The 19,159-nt window shown below is 35.7% G+C and overlaps 1 protein-coding gene across 11 annotated transcripts in view; it reads left to right on the top strand.

The window, feature by feature from the left end:
- Positions 1–19,159, top strand: part of FAM13A (family with sequence similarity 13 member A) — a 394,397-nt gene that overhangs the window by 325,569 nt on the left and 49,669 nt on the right. For 10 of the 11 annotated variants that reach the window (XM_058432961.1, XM_058432969.1, XM_032141067.2 and 7 more), the window contains 3 exons: positions 7,218–7,259; positions 9,925–10,104; positions 16,521–16,707. In XM_058432961.1, the coding sequence (XP_058288944.1) occupies positions 7,218–7,259; positions 9,925–10,104; positions 16,521–16,707 (409 nt within the window). The remainder of the gene's footprint in view (positions 1–7,217; positions 7,260–9,924; positions 10,105–16,520; positions 16,708–19,159) is intronic. The other variant, XM_058432977.1, reaches the window with a different exon arrangement.

Consider the following 19,159-nt stretch of genomic DNA (forward strand, 5'->3'; position numbering starts at 1 on the left):
TTTTTTCAAAGTTTTTAACTTCTTTGCTATTGTTTTGAATTTCCTCTCGTAGCTCAGAGTAGTTTGATCGTCTGAAGCCTTCTTCTCTCAACTCATCAAAGTCATCCTCCATCCAGCTTTGTTCCGTTGCTGGTGAGGAACTGCGTTCCTTTGGAGGAGGAGAGGTGCTCTGTTTTTTAGAGTTTCCAGTTTTTCTGCTCTATTTTTTCCCCATCTTTGTGGTTTTACCTACTTTTTGTCTTTGATGATGGTGATGTACAGGTGGGTTTTTGGTGTTGATGTCCTTTCTGTTTGTTAGTTTTCCTTCTACCAGACAGGACCCTCAGCTGCAGGTCTGTTGGAGTTTACTAGAGGTCCACTCCAGACCCTGTTTGGCTGGGTGTCAGCAGCGGTGGCTGCAGAACAGCGGATTTTCGTGAGACCACAAATTCAGCTGTCTGATAGTTCCTCTGAACGTTTTGTCTCAGAGGAGTACCCGGTTGAATGAGGTGTCAGTCTGACCCTACTGGGGGGGTGCCTCCCAGTTAGGCTGCTCAGGGGTGAGGGACCCACTTTAGGAGGCAGTCTGTCCGTTCTCAGATCTCCAGCTGGGTGCTGGGAGAACCACTACTCTCTTCAAAGCTGTCAGTCAGACAGGGACATTTAAGTCTGTGGAGGTTCTTGCTGAGTTTTTGTTTGTCTGTGCCCTGCCCCCAGAGGTGGAGCCTACAGAGGCAGGCAGGCCTCCTTGAGCTGTGGTGGGCTCCACCCAGTTCGAGCTTCCTGGCTGCTTTGTTTACCTAAGCAAGCCTGGGTAATGGCGGGCGCCCCTCCCCCAGCCTCGCTGCCGCCTTGCAGCTTGATCTCAGACTGCTGTGCTAGCAATCAGCGAGACTCCGTGGGCATAGGACCCTCCGAGCCAGGTGCGGGACACAATCTCCTAGTGTGCCGTTTTCCAGGCCCATTGGAAAAGCGCAGTATTAGGATGGGACTGACCCGATATTCCAGGTGCCGTCTGTTTCCCCTTTCTTTGACTAGGAAAGGGAACTCCCTGACCCCTTGCGCTTCCCGAGTGAGGCAATGCCTCGCCCTGCTTCGGCTCGCGCACAGTGCGCTTCACCGACTGTCCTGCACCCGCTGTTAGGCACTCCCTAGTGAGATGAAACCAGTACCTCAAGCAGAAATGCAGAAATCACCCGTCTTCTGTGTCGCTGGGGCTGGGAGCTGTAGACCGGAGCTGTTCCTATTCGGCCATCTTGGCTCCACCTCCAATAGCCAATAATTTCTGACCACAGTGTAATTAATGACAAAAACTTTCTTTTTTTGTTTGTTTGTTTGTTTTTTAATTTTTTTATTATACTTTAGGTTTTAGGGTACATGTGCACAATGTGCAGGTTTGTTACATATGTATCCATGTGCCATGTTGTTTTGCTGCACCCATTAACTCGTCATTTAGCGTTAGGTATATCTCCTAATGCTGTCCCTCCCCCCTCCCCCCACCCCACAACAGTCCCCGAAGTGTGATGTTCCCCTTCCTGTAATGACAAAAACTTTCAATCAACCAATGAAAACTCTTGTAAGGGGACAGGAGGAAGGGGATAACTCAAAGAGTAAATAAGAATCTCAAGTGCATACTGTTAAGAAAATAAAGAAAAAGTATATATCAGAATTTATAGAATAAAGTCTAAACTTTTTTAAGAGTTAACCTAACACAAGATTGAAGATAAATCAGCCACACATTCAGAATAAGAAGTTATAGAAAGGAAGAAAAAGCAACCTCTTTGAAACCTAAAATCATTAATAATAAAAGAAAACAGAAAACGAGCAGAACTGATACTTGAATTCGGGAGCTGGTTCTTTGAGACTAAAAATGAAAATTACAAGATAGAAAATTCTTGATAAGCTTAAGAAAAATGGGAGATGATACTAATAATCATAATTGAAGTTTACTGTAAGGATTATAATAATTTTTTAAAAGATTAGAAAACACTTCATGCAATTTGAAACTAATAAACATGAAAACCTAGATGAAATAAAAATTTTCTGCATTATATAAATTTGGAGAAAATCTATTTGAATCAAAAAAAGCACTTTTAGTAACTTAATTCTAATGAAATAACTAGAGGTATAGCCAACAATTTATGTAAATAGCAGCATTATTTGAGAATAAAGATTGTTCAGAGATCAAGGACATACTCTGAAGCCAGACTACATAGATAGAATGGAGCTGTGTAAACTTAGATACTTAACTTCTCTGATCTTCAATTTTCTGTAAAATGGAAAAGGGATACAGTATGTAAGTGAATTATCCATTGCATTTTATAATTTTGTTAATATGGACTTTAGTGTAAAGACTAAAAAAACTTTCAATTGCTTTTTATGCTAAAACATACTAAATATATAAAATTGAAAACATCAATACTTGTCAAAAGAAGCTGTATAAAAGATGAGTATTCTGACATTTTGATGGGTTATATTTGATTTGTTAGAATAAATTTAATATAGTATTAAGATATAGCTGTGAAGAGTAATTTTTTTCTTCAAATCAGGCTATTTAAAAGAATAGGAAATGTGAATTAGAGAAGGTATGAGGATAAATATTTTCCTCTTTTTGAGTTATATCCATGTAGTATGTTTTCAATTTATATTCTAGTATATTATGCACAGTATGCAATTTTAAACCAAGATCTGAGGCTACCCAAAATGTCTGTAATGATGCAAAACGATGATGCAACTTTTATCAGAGTTTAAATACCTACAAATGTTCCATTAAAGTTCTGCATATGATAATCATAGCTAAAGGTTAAAACAAAAGGAATAAATATTGAGGATTGAATTGTTTTAATGTATGACACTATGAAGAATGCACTAAAATTATGAACAAAATTTAATTTAGAAATCCATTATACCATAACAAATATGTGCATTGTTATATATGTATAATGTTGATGCTGCATATCAACTTATCATATTTTAAGATGATACTAAAAATACTATATTTTGTTAAATTGACAAATTAAGAATTTTAGGCTATTTTGATGATTGTTACATGAGATTTATCCTTAGGTTTATTTAAGCAAGCATCTCATAATTGTCTTTTTAATCCTTGCTCAATTAAAAAAATAGAGTAAATTTAAATATTATATCCTAGAGAAACTGATAATTTTGTTAGACCTCATGTTTCCTAATAAAACGGTAGTATTTTATAGGCAGAATTTTATATGCCATAGAGGAGAACATACTGAAAGAAGACAACGCACAGAAAAGAGAACACATGCTTTTCAAGATGTCTCCATTTTGTAGATTTGAAACCTCTTTTTAAATGTATGCTTTTTTATTTCAAATCAAGAGATTTAATTAAAGAATCACTTGTCAACAGGCATCTGTGCATCTTATCACATGCAAATTTTACAGAGTAATATTGCTGAGCATAATTGGCTTAAGGAAATATACTTTGGGTTTAGCTAATAAAAATAAAGACTAAAGATATTTCAATATGTCATAGAATATATTTCAAAGTAGGCTTAGAATCTATTTTAAATGACCATACCAATAGAATATTCAGTTGCATCATCACTAACAGTAGGCTTAGGTTTGAATTTGGCCATAGAACTGGGATCTGCATATGAGTGGGCATCTTTCTTTCCATTTTAAATACTTGCTTTGTCAACATTAGGAAATGAAAGTTTCCATATCCAACTGTTTATAATGCATAAGTAAGAAATTTTCTTAGCAAATCAGTCAAGGATGCTGAAAAAAAATTCATTATTCTTAGCTCTCCGTAGAGGATAAAAAGCAAGCTACATACAGATGAAGAAGGAAATTTCTTTATCTTTCACTTTGGCTTATTTGCTTATTGTTTAAATGCTTATTGCCTTTTTGTCAGTGTCTTAGTTATGGAAGAAATCTCTATTGCTTTTGTTAAATATTCTTTCAAATGTTGTTAAGGGTGAATTGTTAAGTACATCCCGCAGGAACTATGGTGGTGGATGCCTGACTAAATACCAAAGTTATTTTGGAATCTAATAAACCATAAATTTATCTGATACTATGTCATAAAACTAAATATGCAGTCATAACCTTTTGTAATCATGTAAACTTTAGGCAGTAAGCTTGAACCTCAGAACAATTTTTTGAGGTTTCTTTTAGAGGTAAAAGAAACCACAGAGATCACTAGCCAGACCTTTCATTTTCTATATGAAGAAACCAACCCAATGCAGCCAAGCTAACCAACAACCTGCCAGTGATTTTGTCTAATCAACTGCAGAGCCAAGACCAGAACTTTCTTTTCTGATTACCAATGGAAATATCTTCTCATAATACTTTATTTATAGGAATTCTATTAAAAGAACCTGAAATTATAGACTAGTTAAATATGCCAGAAATTCCAAAGGACTATTAAAAAATCACACTTTATTCTAAAACTGTCCTAAAATAAATATACTAGCAAAAATATGAATATGATTTAATTACTTGGTTTTATTATTGATTTATTCGTTTACTTTTGTATTCTGAGAAATGTGCTCTACAACTGATTTAGATGGTTCAGGTCATTTTTCTTTAAGCTGTTGGAGAAATTTCGATGTGTTGACTTTTATTCACTGAGGTTAACATGACTTTTCCATATCATACCTTCATTACTTAGATTACAATATTTAAAAATCATTATTGGGATATTTAAGTAATTGAAGTTTTAAAGAATTTTAGTTGCGAAGATATAGAGCCTCTGCCACTCAGTGTCTTCCACAAACCAACAGTATTAGAATCACTGAGGATTTATTAGAAATGCAGTCTCAGCTTCCCCCTTCCCAAGACCTAGACCTGCTGAATCACAGTCTGTATTAACAAGCGCCAAGGTGATTCCTGTGCACATTAAGAATGAAGAAACACTTATTTAAAGAGTTAGAAGTCTCAGAACCTCATCTTGTTGTTTGTTTCCTTGTCTTTTTCTTTCTTGCCTTTCTTTCTTCACCCTCCCTTCATAGAAAATGAACATCAGAACATCAGGATCTGCTTTAATAGTCAAAAAGAAGACAGTTCAAAAGGATGTAGAAAGGAGGAGAGGAAATACATGTCTTCGTTCTGAGATGGCACAGAGGACTAACAGACTAATGCCATGTCTTTGGAATGTTTTTTAGCATCTAGCAGATCCACATTCTTTACTCTCTTCTGGGTTTTCCCCGAGTCATTACTCACATGGGTCCCTGCTCTCAAAACCAAGGTTGTGTAACTGTACTGAGAAGTGGAGTATAGGAGTTAATTATATATTGTTGAATTTACAGAGGGCGAGCCACAAAGTAGCAAAAGCAAAGACTGCTTGTTCCAGTTAAAGGCAGAAAGCAGAAGGGGGTTTATTGTTGGTTATGTAGCCTGGGAACCACTATGAATAACAGGCATTGTGAGGCAGAGGAGAAATTGTTGTAATTAAAAGCAAAGTGAAATACTTAAGGCCAGGCCTCCATATCCAAAGATGACTGTAGTGAGTAATGGATTGAAAGACAAGCTAGTGGAGTGATTAAGAGCTTAGACTCTGAGCTAAAACCTTTCTTGGTTCAAATCCTAGCTCACCTTATTTCTTGGTTCTATGGCTGTGGGTAAGTTATTTAACCTTTCTAACCTCTTCATCTGAAAACAGGGAAAACAGTAGTACCTCTTCATAGGGTTATTGTAAATAATAAGTGAAAAAAAACTATATAAAAGTACTTAGCACAGTGTCTGTAACATAGTAAGTACTCAGTAAGTCTTAGGGTGTTTGTATTTATTTACTTATCTTCTTAATTATTTATTACTTATTTGAATCAGCTTCCCTTTTACCTAATCACATGATTTTACGTGGTTTTTCTGGGTTTCAGCCATGGTCTGTGGCCATAACAAAGAGCTACAGCTTTAACTAAAGAAAATTATCTTGGGCGAAAGAGTAAACATTTTTTGATCACCTCTGGGATAATGAGTAGTATGGAAGACATGATGGTGGTGGTAGTGGGAGGGAGTGTGATGAAAGAAAATGAGAAATATTATACAGTCCCTTGAGGCTTTGAGATTCTACATTGAAAGAGATGAGATATACCCTTACATGGGAGAAAAACCTGACAGATGATTCCCAAGCAACATATTCATATGTTGAAAATTATATCGTATAAATTAGAATGTTTGGAGTAATTGAAAGACAACTATCAATATTGGTCCTTAACAACTTTGATTTTCTTTGAATGTCTTCTACAAAGAAAGAAAAGAACTATTAGGCCTATTAGGTAGAACTATAGTTTGACACAACTAAAGATTGTCTCAAATCTGCTCAATATTTAATCTCTTTTTTTAAAGGATAGACACTTTTAAATCTTGATTCACAAGCCAACTAAACACTAGAGGGCAGATTGTGAGAATGTAATGTGTTAATACAATTAAAATAGCTGCCAGCCTCAACACTCATTGTGGTTATGTGAACATAAGTGCAGGCATGAGGGGGAAAGTTCTGAAGCGTGCTAACCTGATAGTGTTTTGTAATTTTATCATTCTACTTTGTGTTGACCGCTTCTCAATACTTTTAAAAGAATTCAGGCTTTAAAAAAATGGGAAAATCATGAAAATTTGTAAGTGCTCAACAAAAACATTGTAAATTAGATGTTAAGCTGACACATGACAGAGTTTGAGATGCCTTCCATCCTGAGAAACTTAGGAAGAAAATGTGGCTTCGGAAAGATGGTTTAGAAATAGTCATAGAGAAAACAATATTTGGTTCCTTGTTCTCTATCCCTGTGGTCCCCACTGCCCTCTGCCTGTTGAGAGCAGAGTATTAGAAAGATGTTCTGTTTCCTGGCCTAAGAGGAGAAGAAAGGGAATGGATTTGGGCTGGGGAAAGATAGAAATAGGTGAAGTAGGTGGCAGGGAGGCACTTGGCCACAATTAACATTTTAGGAAAATGAAAAGACCTTGAACTAGGGCTGCTGTGGCAATAGGTTGACAGCTAAGAGATGGTTTTCCAAATTTAGTTATAGAATTGTCTGCCTTGGACAACTTTTAAAAGGAGAAAAAGCCACTGTTATAAGCAAGCAGGGCCATCTCCATTTCTAGAAACAAGTGAAAATGAGCATCTTTCATTGGATGGTTAAACATTGTTTTGAGGATCACTTGGGACTGAGCTAATTTCTTTCAGCCTGCAATCCGCTTCACATGATTGGTTCATCATCTCTGATCTTTCATCTAACCTGACTTTCTTTCTCTTTGCTTCTTTTCTGCAGTGCTCATGTACCCCAAGTCAGCAATGTGTCTGCAACCGGAGAGTAAGTTATTTGGGTTGGGTTTTTGGGCTTTGGGTTTTTTTTTTTTTAATGCCCTGTCCCACTTACTAAACAGAAAATAAAGCAACTCTAATGGTGTACAGTATTGGAAGATTCAGATAATAAGCAGCCAGTGACTTTTAAACTATATGGAGGACAGGACTACATAGGTATTCTTATTTGAGCTTCTATATGTGTATTCCTACAGACAACTCCAACATTGGAAAATACGAGCTTTTTGTTTACTTCATTAAAAATAATGCCAGGATCAATTAATGTTAGCAAGTAGTCTAATGTGCTTTGGGAGACATCTTGCAATGTATAATGTAATTAAAGTTTAAACCATTAATCATGTCTTTACTCCCTCCTTAGTTCATTTGACTGAACCTACATTGACTGAGTGCCTGCAACACGTCAGGCGCATGTTAGATGTGTAATGTCAAGGACGCCTTGGGCCCTGTCTTCAGGGATGTTACAGTCTAATAGGGATGCAGAAAAGAAAGCAAATTAGTGATGGCAACAAGTCCCTGGTCCACAGGGCAGTGGCGGTACTCTCTTAATTATGTCATCACATGCCATTTCCTCCAAAGCCTTCCACTGACACTTAGGCTAAACCTAAACTCCAGTTATCAGTCCTTGCTAATGCCTCTGACCATATTACTCATTACACTTCAGCCACATGACCTGCTGTTCCCATGGAGGGCCAACCTTATTGCTGCCTCAGAGCCTTTGTGTTGGCTATTCCTCAGCCTGGCCAGCACTTTCTTCTCACTCACTCCTTGTTCAAGTGTCATCTTATCCAGTATTCTATTCCTAACTACCCATATTCACTTGCCACCACTTTACTCAATGTTTTAGAGAACTTATTACTATTGGAAATTACATTATTTCTTTATTATCTATCTTGCCCTACAGGAATGTAAGCTCTGTAAATACAAGGAGCTTGTCTGCCATGTTCTTTGCTGTCTCCCTACTGCCTAGAAAAATTTCTGGCATATATTGGCACTAAATAAATAGTCATTGAATGACGGAACAGCTCCTTGCCCACATATGTTTCCATCACACCTACCTGTTCTCCTTATTTGCTGGGACATGAGTGGGCCTCTTTGGAGCATCTTCTCTTGGCAAGGATCAGGTGTAGGAGGTGAGGTAGACGTGGTGTGATAGGGAGAAGAGAGAAGAGTTAGAAGAAGCACTAGTTGAAATGAATTTGGATCTAACAGGATGGATTTCCATTTTCTTAATTCCTTGTTGGGAGAGAAAACAATCAGAGGGCAGGACTGACCTCCTTTAGCTTTCTCGGTTTCAAAGATATTCAAGAACTGCACCAAGGCTGACATGTTGCTGCCTTTTTCATTTCCTAATAACCTTTCCTTATGGGTCTTGTATAGCTTGGAAAAGGTGCAGGGTTGTTCTGTTTAGATATTTCACTTTCATCTGGATGTTTGGTATGTTGTAGGAAGCCACCTCTGATGTAATGCATTTTATGGCATCCTCATATGTTATTTGTATATTATGTACATCTCTTATGTGTATATTAATTTACTCACAATCCTCTGTACTGCAATTAAATAATCTTGAGTCATTTGAGACATGGAGTTCTATGTATAAAAGTTCTAATGCCCAAGTTAATTGGACTATACTTCCTCATTATCTTAAAATATTTTTAATAAAATTTGAATAAGATAACTGAGTCAATTATAAAACTGCATTTGAAAAATCTGAAATTAGTTAAGTTCTCAAAACACAGTTTATTTAAGTAAATGATACTTCTCAGCCTGAGCATTTAGAATATATATATATAGTTCTTTTTCAAGCGAAGAAAAACATGGTTTGAGGAGTCTGAGTTAAGAGCTTTCCATACCAGCTTATTTGGAAATAATGTGATGCTAAAAGGTTTACACACCTTGAAAGATTCTACAGCTTTAAAAATGATTCCATTTATAGCTTACCATGCACTTTTCAGCACTTTGCGCTCATGTGTTTTCCTCATGTTGAACAAAGTAAATCTATCCTTCCAATTTCAATAATGTGTTTTGGGGTGTTTGCATGAATACAACTTTAATTATAAACATCACAATTTAATTGAATAGAGGATAGGAAAGATTATGCCATGCTGTTATGAGTTCTAATTGTTCTGATGAGTTTTTTCCCCAAATATCATTATTTTCATATAATTTTGTCTTAGATTCTAAATAGATAATAGGCATCATAAAATTATTTGTGCCAGTTTGCTTTGCAAATCACTCTCTCTTCCTCTGTAGAATTGGTATGAAATTGCCTTTGTAAGAATAGGTCTACTATTATTCTTTGAGGGCAAAAAAAAATCTTTCCTCATTCTTCCTTATATTAATTGACCGCTGTTTCCTGAATGCCTCATAATTGTTCCTAGACTTGCCGTGAGCATTTCAGCAATACTTAGCTTCACAAAGATGAGAAAGTTGTTAAATTGGCAGAATTGTTTTCGTTTAGTTTTGGTTTTAACACATAATGCAGATATTTTTTAGATTAATGCCTCATCATCTCTCTTTGCTCATGAAGTTCTAAAGACCTTCCACTGGAAATACAGACGTTGCCAAATACAGATGTTGTTTTGGCAACAAGTGATGAACAAGTTCATCACTAATGAACTTGACTGCTTGAATGACTCTGCATTCTTTTTTGCCAGACTCTTAGAAAGAACCATCCGATCAGCTGTAGAACAACATCTTTTTGATGTTAATAACTCTGGAGGTCAAAGTTCAGAGGACTCAGAATCTGGAACACCATCAGCATCTTCTGCCACATCTGCCAGACAACGCCGCCGCCAGTCCAAGGAGCAGGATGAAGTTCGACGTGGGAGAGACAAGTGAGTTGGCATTGATTCTTCCTCTTACTTGAGTTTTCTCTTTTTAAAAAAAATATACACCCAAATTAGTCACTGTGTTATAGTCATACCTCCTGGTCCTCTCCCATTTCAGTATTTAGGTTAAAACTTTAAGAGTTTTCAGTTTGTCCATTCTAAACTTAGCTACATTTGGAAATTCATAGGTAATTGCATAAATATTTCCGTTTCATCCAGACATTTGGTATGTTGTTAGAAGCCACCTCTGATTGAATACACCCTATGGCTTCCTCATAAATACCTTATTTAGAGGGATTTTGAACCATGGGCAGAGAAAGTTACCATATGCTTGTCCAGAGGTATTTTTTTTTTCTTGCTAGACAACATTAAGTTGACTATTTAGACTTGTTTATGAAGCAGCTGACTTCTCCATTATATTTACGTGATTAAATAGTCAGATATCACTATAATACTCTGACATTTGATAAGAAAGGTTGGGCTTAAATCTACTAAAAAAATGAAAAGCTTAAGTTGTTTATTATAATAATCACTAGTTTTAAGGCATTCCCATAGTATGAATTTTAAGAATAGTGTTACAAAGAGCTTTATTCTCCATGAAAAAAGATTTAATAAAATACAGATGAATAATTACCATTTATATTATTTAATAATCATGATTTAAATTGTCAAGGAAAATAAACTTATATAGAGAATAGACTATTCAGATACTCATGTATTTTCCCTGAAAGTTCCAAGATTATTTTTATTGACTATGGCCTTTAGCCTCTTTATGGTTGTTGTTTTGAACTCCTTATTAAATGTCAGAAACTAAACTGAACCAGACCCTAGGCCCCCTCATTCTTTTTCTTTCTTTTCTTAATTTTTAATTTTTATGAATATATAATAGTCCCACACCCTCATTTTCATTCTTTTTCACTTAGACTCATAATCTACATTAAACCCTTTATGGAAAAAGAAAAAAAACTTTTTCTCGCTTAAAGAAAAACACAAAAGATAAACAGTATAAATAAGTTTCATGCTATACCTCACCGAGATGTTTAAGGGCTATATCAGCAAATGTAATTTTAGAAATAAAGCAGTATCAATAATATAACCCACTGATTTACAAGTAGCGTATGCAGTACTTTTAAAATAAATTTTCATGGAGCTGGTGGATAGAATAGTTGTAATATTCCATTTAGAAAATAGAAAAAGTATAATACAGGAGATATTTACATTTCTTCTCCTGTGGCATGACATGAGATATTTACATTAAAAATGAGCTACTGACATGTTTATAGAAAGTGTTTAGAAGTATAATTAGTTTGTGTACTACCTCTAATGTGTTACAGAGAAAGCACAAATTATTCCTTTAACACTGTTCTTATCCTCTGCCTCATTTTTCGCTGAGGAGTATGTAGCAACACTTTGCATTTTAAAAATATCCTCAGTGTGTCACGATATCCTGCTTTCCACCCTCTTTGTTTGGACAGAGGGCTAGCAGGTGGAGGTGGGAAGTGGTGGGGAGCATGAGAGAGAACAGAGAGTGATGGTGCTGTTGGTGGATGCTTGGCAGCAGGTCTGGGGGAGGACAGTGGAGGTAAAAACAGATAGGGGCCAGACAGGGCAGGGAAATGTGAAACACAGCCTCACCTCTCCTGAAGAATTTAAATAGAGAGCTTCCCCAGCCCAGGGACATTTCTAGCATAAGTTATCTTGATTGTTTTTTACTAGCAGCATCAGGAGAACAAAAGGAGATGGGGAATGGTAGCTGAGTGATGGTATGAAGACTATACCCATGAAACCCTAGCCTTTCCCTTAATTGTTCTTCTCTTGCTATTCCCTTCACCACTCCTCCTGGTCAAATCACAGTTGGGCATTGAGTAAGAGAATCTTGGGGTACAAACAGTACCTAACCTGGCACACTATGACACAATTGTGTCTTGATAGTCCTTCAACTCCCAGCCCACACTGAACGGCTTCTCTTAGCTCTCCAGGTCTTTGGAAGAGTGAGACCCTTATCTCTCAAACCCCCAGATCCACTAATTTTGTCTGGCCCAGCTTTGACCATAGGTCAGTAGTCATTTCCTGCAACCCCTCTCCCCTCATCTTCATGCTGGGTTCTGTCATCCTTTCACTCACCTTCTTTGATCCAGTGCTCTCATTCCACTTGTTTCCTCCCAGCTCCACTCTTTACTTTTGCTCATCTGCTTGCTTGAAATACTTTTCCGGCAGGCTGATTCTTTCAGCATCTCCTCTTTGGTCTTAGATTTCTCTTTTAACCTTCCTTTCAATGAGCCGCCATAAAGGTCTTCTCCAGTATCTACAGGAGAGTCATGAACATGTCATAAATTATAAGAAGATCAAGAATCATTAATATAGCCTACAGTCAATGAGTTTGTCATAGTATATGCTTCTATACAATTCATTCATTTAAGATTTTTCACAAGTTTTTACTCAAAAAATAAGGAAAGATTAAGCTAGGCTGTAATATTCTATTTAAAACGATAAGCTTTCTGAAGTGGTTAAAAAGTGTTTAGAGGCCGGGCGCGGTGGCTCACGCTTGTAATCCCAGCACTTTGGGAGGCCGAGGTGGGCGGATCACGAGGTCAGGAGATCGAGACCACGGTGAAACCCCGTCTCTACTAAAAATACAAAAAATTAGCCGGGCGTGGTGGCGGGCGCCTGTAGTCCCAGCTACTCGGAGAGGCTGAGGCAGGAGAATGGCGTGAACCCGGGAGGCGGAGCTTGCAGTGAGCCGAGATTGCGCCACTGCACTCCAGCCTGGGCAACACAGCGAGACTCCGTCTCAAAAAAAAAAAAAAAAAGTTTAGAAACATAGAAATCTATTTGTATTATTATCTATTATTTTGCCTCTAGTAACTTAGAGATGCAACAAATTAAAAAATATTCTTGAAGAAGCCAATGATGACTATATTTCAAGATGAGTAAAAGAGTCAGTGAAGTCATACTGAAGTCATCGTGGCCCATTTTTGAAATAGCAGTATCGAAGATAGACAAAGACTACAAATAACTTCATTAATAGGTACAAATGATTTGTTATTTGTCTGAATTCATAAGGAAATCCCAGACTTATATTACTATTTGCTACAATTTTGTAGCAAATTAATCTTCATTATGTAATAATAAAATCTTTATTATGTAAAAACATTCAGCTAAATTCATTTAGTAAAAAAATCTACTATCTGCCAAGTTTATGGAAATGTGAAATTTTGGTGATGGGTATATGGAAGTTTGTTGTGATAGTGTCTCTACTTCTGTATATGTTTGAAAAAAATCATAATAAATATTTTTAAAAGCAAAGCATCATTTAAGTGAAAATGATTTTCAATCTTCTAAAAACACAGTGAACTGGAAAATTGATCCAAATGTTTCTTTGTTATATAAAGACTATATTAAAATCCTACTGCAAAGTAAAAGAAAAGCAGGCTATATTTGGGGAATAATAAATCGTTCAGCATTGCCAGGACATTAAGTAGGTATGTAGGGGGAGGAGAAAATCCTGAAAAAATATGGAAATAAATCTAGATAATGAAAGTGAGAGGTCCAGAGACCTAAGTTCAGTCAAATCCAAGTTATGTCAAATGTGATTGAAATCTGACAGAATATTGCAGGAAGGAATTGAGTATACCTGCTCCATCTAAGATTAGATTTAAAGAAATACAACCATGTGTTTTATACAGAGCTGTATCTAAATAAAGTGCCTCCAAAGTCTTCAACAGTGATAATTGAGCACCCAGTACTATAAGGTGATTCAATGATGAAAAACAGATATCACACCCAGGCTCATGGATCTATAGTGTAATTGAAATTAGACAAAGTGAAGTAGAAGAGACACGTGGATGCACCTAAAAGCAAAGACTTACCTCAGAGGAGAACAGGATTTGTCCATGAGCACAACAGCATGGCCAGATTTTCATATATTTATTTTGACAGGATTTTTTCTAGTCATTCATTCACTATTCAAAAAGATCATAAAATAAACTTTACTTTCTTATTTTTAAAAATAGTTTTTAGCTGTTGTCTTTAGTCTGCTTGAGCTGCCATAACAAAATACCACCGACTGGGTGGCTTAAACAACAAAAATTTATCTTCTGACAGTTCTAGAAGCTGTAAGTTCAAGGTCAAGGTGCTAGAAGTGTCTGTTTCTGTTGAGGCCTCTCACGTTGGCATGCAGATGGCTACCTTTTCACTGTGTCTGCACATGCCCCTTCCCCTGCGTGCACACTCCTGATGTCTCTCCCTCTTCTTACAAGGACATTAGTCCTATTGGATTAGGGTCCCACCCTTATTACTCTTTTAACCTTATTTACTTCCTTAAAGGCCCTGTCTCCAAATATGGTCACACTGGGGATTGGGACTTCAAAATGTGAATTTTGGGGGTACATAAGTCAGTCCATACTAGCTTCAAAGCCTAAAAGTTCCTCCATTTAAAGGTTATAATTGGGGCTGGGCGCAGTGGCTCATGCCTGTAATCCCAGCACTTTGGGAGGCCAAGGCGGGCAGGAGTTTGAGAACAGCCTGGCTAATATGATGAAACCCCATCTCTACTAAAAATACAAAAATTAGCCAGCGTGGTGGCACATGCCTGTAGTCCCAGCTACTCAGGAGGCTGAGGCACGAGAATCTCTTGAACCTGGGAGGTCGAGGTTGCAGTGAGCCAAGATCACACCACTGCACTCCAGCCTGGGCGACAGAGCAAGACTCTGTCTCAAAAAATAAATAAATAAAAATAAAAATGAAATAAAGTTATAAGTAGACATATACCCCAAAAGCTAGGTTAATGGATATAAAAACATAGTTTGCAAAAGACCTAGCATTTGGTAGGACAACAGGGTGATTAGAATAAAAAATTAATTATACATTAAAAATATCTAAAAGAGTGTAATTGGATTGTTTGTAATACAAAGAATAAGTGCCTGATGGAATGGATACCTCATTTACCTTAATGTAATTATTATGCATTGCATGCCTGTATCAAAATATCTCATGTACCCTGTAAGTATATACACCTACCATGTACACACAAAAATTAAAAATAAATAAAAAACAAACAGAAAAAAAGGCTAGGAAAACTATGAAGAGTGATAAGAAGATAGAATTTAAATAGTAAAATAAATAATTTTTGAGTTTTAGAATTACACCAAATTGATCCAGCCACCCACAGAAGGCATTGCTCTCAGTGCGTGGAGGGGAGAGATTGAGGAGCATGTGCATGAGTATACGTGCTTGCATTTAGTCCCTACCAGCTTCTCCTCCTGTCTTCAATTACTTTGTACTTAGAATATCTCTTGAAATGTGCATAAATCTTTTATATAATTTTACTAAATATATATTTTCACATTAAAGTTGTAGAAAAAAGACTAAAATATAGAGTGTTAAAAATTACCAAAGATAGTATAACTTTGAAAATATTATGATAGTATTTAATTCATAATTTTTCCTCTGTTATACCCTGTCTAAAGATATGAATTTAGATTTCAGAATAAATATTTAATGTTATCTTTCATTTTGGGATATGGTTGAGCCAATAGTAAAATATGATATGTATTTTTACTCTTTAGAATTCATTTATTTCAAGATACAGTTTTAGGTGTTTAGGGAGGTACATTAACTCACTCATACCACGAAGGAGGAGAATAAAGACTCATTTATTTGTTCCTTACCACGCCATGGTGCTGTGCTGATGGTTTTATTTGTTCCATGATATTGTTTCTTTTTTTTTTTAACTCAGTTTGCTAATTTACTTTTGTGAAAACCTATTATAGGAATGCTTAAGATATTAATACTTAAAACTGTTTCATGAACATCAAATTAATTAAATTCTATAATTATGACATTCATATCTACTTCTACAACTGTGTCATGAAAGAGGTCTGTACTTGGAAGTAACAAATCCAGATTTCAGTAAAAATGCTTTGTACTCCATAGTTTTTATTAACTTATACAATTTCTACTAAGATTATTAATAATTCAGTGAGATTGAAATACACATTTCTACACTACTAAAATGGAAGATATAATTCCTTTTTAGATTTTTCTCCATACACTGTATTAATTTATGTATTTTAAATATATATATATATTTAAATATCTACTGTGAATAATAGGAAATTTTTGTATAAACTTGCACTGTTCTCCCTGTTCGAATACAAATTACTTTTGGTAAAATACAAAAGCTGTCCATTGGTAAAACAGCCCTTGCCAATTTGCCTCTAGGAATTATTTCTCTTTCAATGTGATTTATTTGGCACCAAGCAGTCCCAGGAGTGGCACTCTGCTCAGATTTTGATCAGAGATGCAAACTGGAATTTCTGGGCACTCTTTGGATTTCCTAGGTACAATATGATGTAGTTAGAGTATCATTAAATGACCATTTGATCTTTTAAAGTAAAATTAAGCTTTTTTCTCAATTCAAGGGGACTTATCAACAAAGAAAATATTCCTTCTGGGTTCAACCACCTTGATGATTGTATTTTGAATACTCAGGAGGTCGAAAAAGTACACGAAAATACTTCTGGTTGTGCTGGAGAAAGGAGCAAGCCTAAACGTCAGAAATCCAGTACTAAATTTTCTGAGCTTCATGACAATCAAGATGGTCTTGTGGTAAGTGAATATGTCTATAAAATTTTACTTGTTAGTAAATGTTACATCTCTTTGCTTTGTAAAAAAATTAAAAGTAATTTCGGTCTTCAGTTTTATAACATTATAGAATATGAGTTCTGGAAGAGACCTTAGAGCTACTAAGTGTATGTATATTTGTATTTGTTTTTAATAAATACAAAAATTAAGGCCAAGAAATATTATATTCTACAAAGGAACAAGAGACACCACACACTCTGATTTCCATTGTTTTTTTCTCTTTTTTTCAAGCATTTTAAATTTTGTTTTTGAAATAAAATTGCCAATAACGCATTTTTTCTTCTTTTTCCCCATTCTATTTGTTCTTGTCTAAGTGAATATGTTTTATAAATTAATGAATGAACTTAAAGCAAGGTGAAATACACAGTGAAAGAGGATCAGCTATCTTCGTGTTCAGAAATCTCTTCATGTTCAGACATTTCGTTTCAAATCTATACTCCTTTAAAGTACTTTCTTCCAAGTTAATCAGAAACAAAAAGAAATTAATCCCTATGTAGTTGCCTCAGACCTGGATCTTGGATCATTAATTCAATACATAGTATAAGTTTTTACAAGTGGTTTAATCAATGGCTAAATATTTGTTCAGTATAACTATTAACATTCATCATCCTTCTTCCTTTATGCATTAGTTTCTCTGAAAAATAAGCCACAAAGTCTGTCCCTTTGGTTAAAAAAAAAACAACAAACCCAAAAACCTGAAGATAAATTTTATAACATGACATGAACTGGAATCCCTAATAAAAATAGGCAATACTATTTGGTGTGCAAATCCTCTGACGTACTTTGTCTCTGACCAGTTTTTAGCTCCATGCTGTGTTTTTCATACATTCAATAAAATTCATGGGCCACCTATTTTCTCATTGTCAATTTCTGCATGTGCTCAGAGAAGATTTCTAATTTTTCCATAAGTAAAATATATGTAAATGCAAATCTAGGATTTTTTTTTCCCCCATAATGTCTCGATGCATTGTTTCTGGAAATAAACTGATCAGCTAGAGTGAACAGAAATAATCATCTACCTCAGACTTACTGGTACAATTCTCAAAGAATTTAAAGTTTGGAATCATGACACACTATTTTTTAACACTGATGATTTCATTTTTGTTGTTAAAAGTAAATATTTAAATAAAATAAATGTATTAACTTCATTAGCTCTCTATTTGGCCCATGATTTGCTTATCTGCCAAAGAGATATCTGGGGACTGAAAGTCTGAGACTTGGCTTTATAGTGTGAAAAGAAGCTATGAAGCAGGCTTCTCAGTTTGAATCCCTTTTTACATTCATTTAACCCATTAATTTTTTCCACCAAGAATAATGTCTTAAGTTAGTTAGATAGTAATAGTTAATGAAAGTGGAAAAGTACATTTACTCCTTAGAATATGTGTTTACTGATAAAACTATGGACATGGTCTGTGCTGAAAAACATTGGGATGGAAGATCCTAATTCCATTTGGGGTTTTTTATGTGAAAGAATTTGCCCCTACCTCAATTGCCAGTTTCCGCATTCCAGGATTGTGCATGTCACATGTGAGCTCAGTGGACCGTGTCTTTGTTGCAATGAATAACTTAAAACCCTGCCAATACAACTTAGAAGAAAAACTTCCTCATCTGTAAAGTGAAGGTGTTCTCAAAGATGTTTTCCAACTCTTATATTCCATGAATTTAAAAATCTAATCTTTGCAAGTAACCACAAAGCAAAGAGCCAGGGAACACAACGACGACTAATATTAAGACTACATCCTGAATGTTAAGTTGTGTATCTTCACTTTCCCCTTATTTTTAACCTTCTAATTCTACTCTCCCCAACTTTCCTCCAAAACCTTTCCCTAGCCCCTTTTAAGTTCTTTACATTCTGACCAAACATTTGTTTCTAGAGCTTAAAAAAATTATACATAATTATATGTCATCTATGTGGCAGGAAATAGTTTAGATCCTGTGGATACAGTAGTGAGAAAAACAGGTAACAATTCCTGCCTTCCTGGAGCTTACAGTCTAGTCAGGGAAACAGACAATAACCAAGATAAATAAGTAAAGAATAAAGTATATTAGATAGTGATAACAACTAGAAAGAAAAAAATATGCAGGGAATGGGGACAGGAACTGTGAGGGGGCAAGGGATACAGTTTTAAATGGAATAATCAGAGGAGACCTCTCCAAGAATTTGACACTTGAGTATAAAGAACTAGAGGAAGTAAGGAAGCAAGACTTACTGATGGAATCACAAGGGCTCTGAGGCAATTGTTTTCTGGAATATTCAAGGAACCACAGAGACAACATTATGGTTGGAAACGTGAGCAAAGTGAAAGAGGGAATGGAAAGGCAGGGCACGTTAAATAGATCTTTATAGATCCTTGTAAGGACCCCTTCTTTATTCTGGGTGAGATGAGAAGCCATTGAGTTCTCAGTAGAACAGTGA

This window comes from Hylobates moloch, unplaced genomic scaffold (assembly GCF_009828535.3).
Source record: "Hylobates moloch isolate HMO894 unplaced genomic scaffold, HMol_V3 SCAFFOLD_2, whole genome shotgun sequence".
Classification (NCBI taxonomy): Eukaryota; Metazoa; Chordata; class Mammalia; order Primates; family Hylobatidae; genus Hylobates; species Hylobates moloch.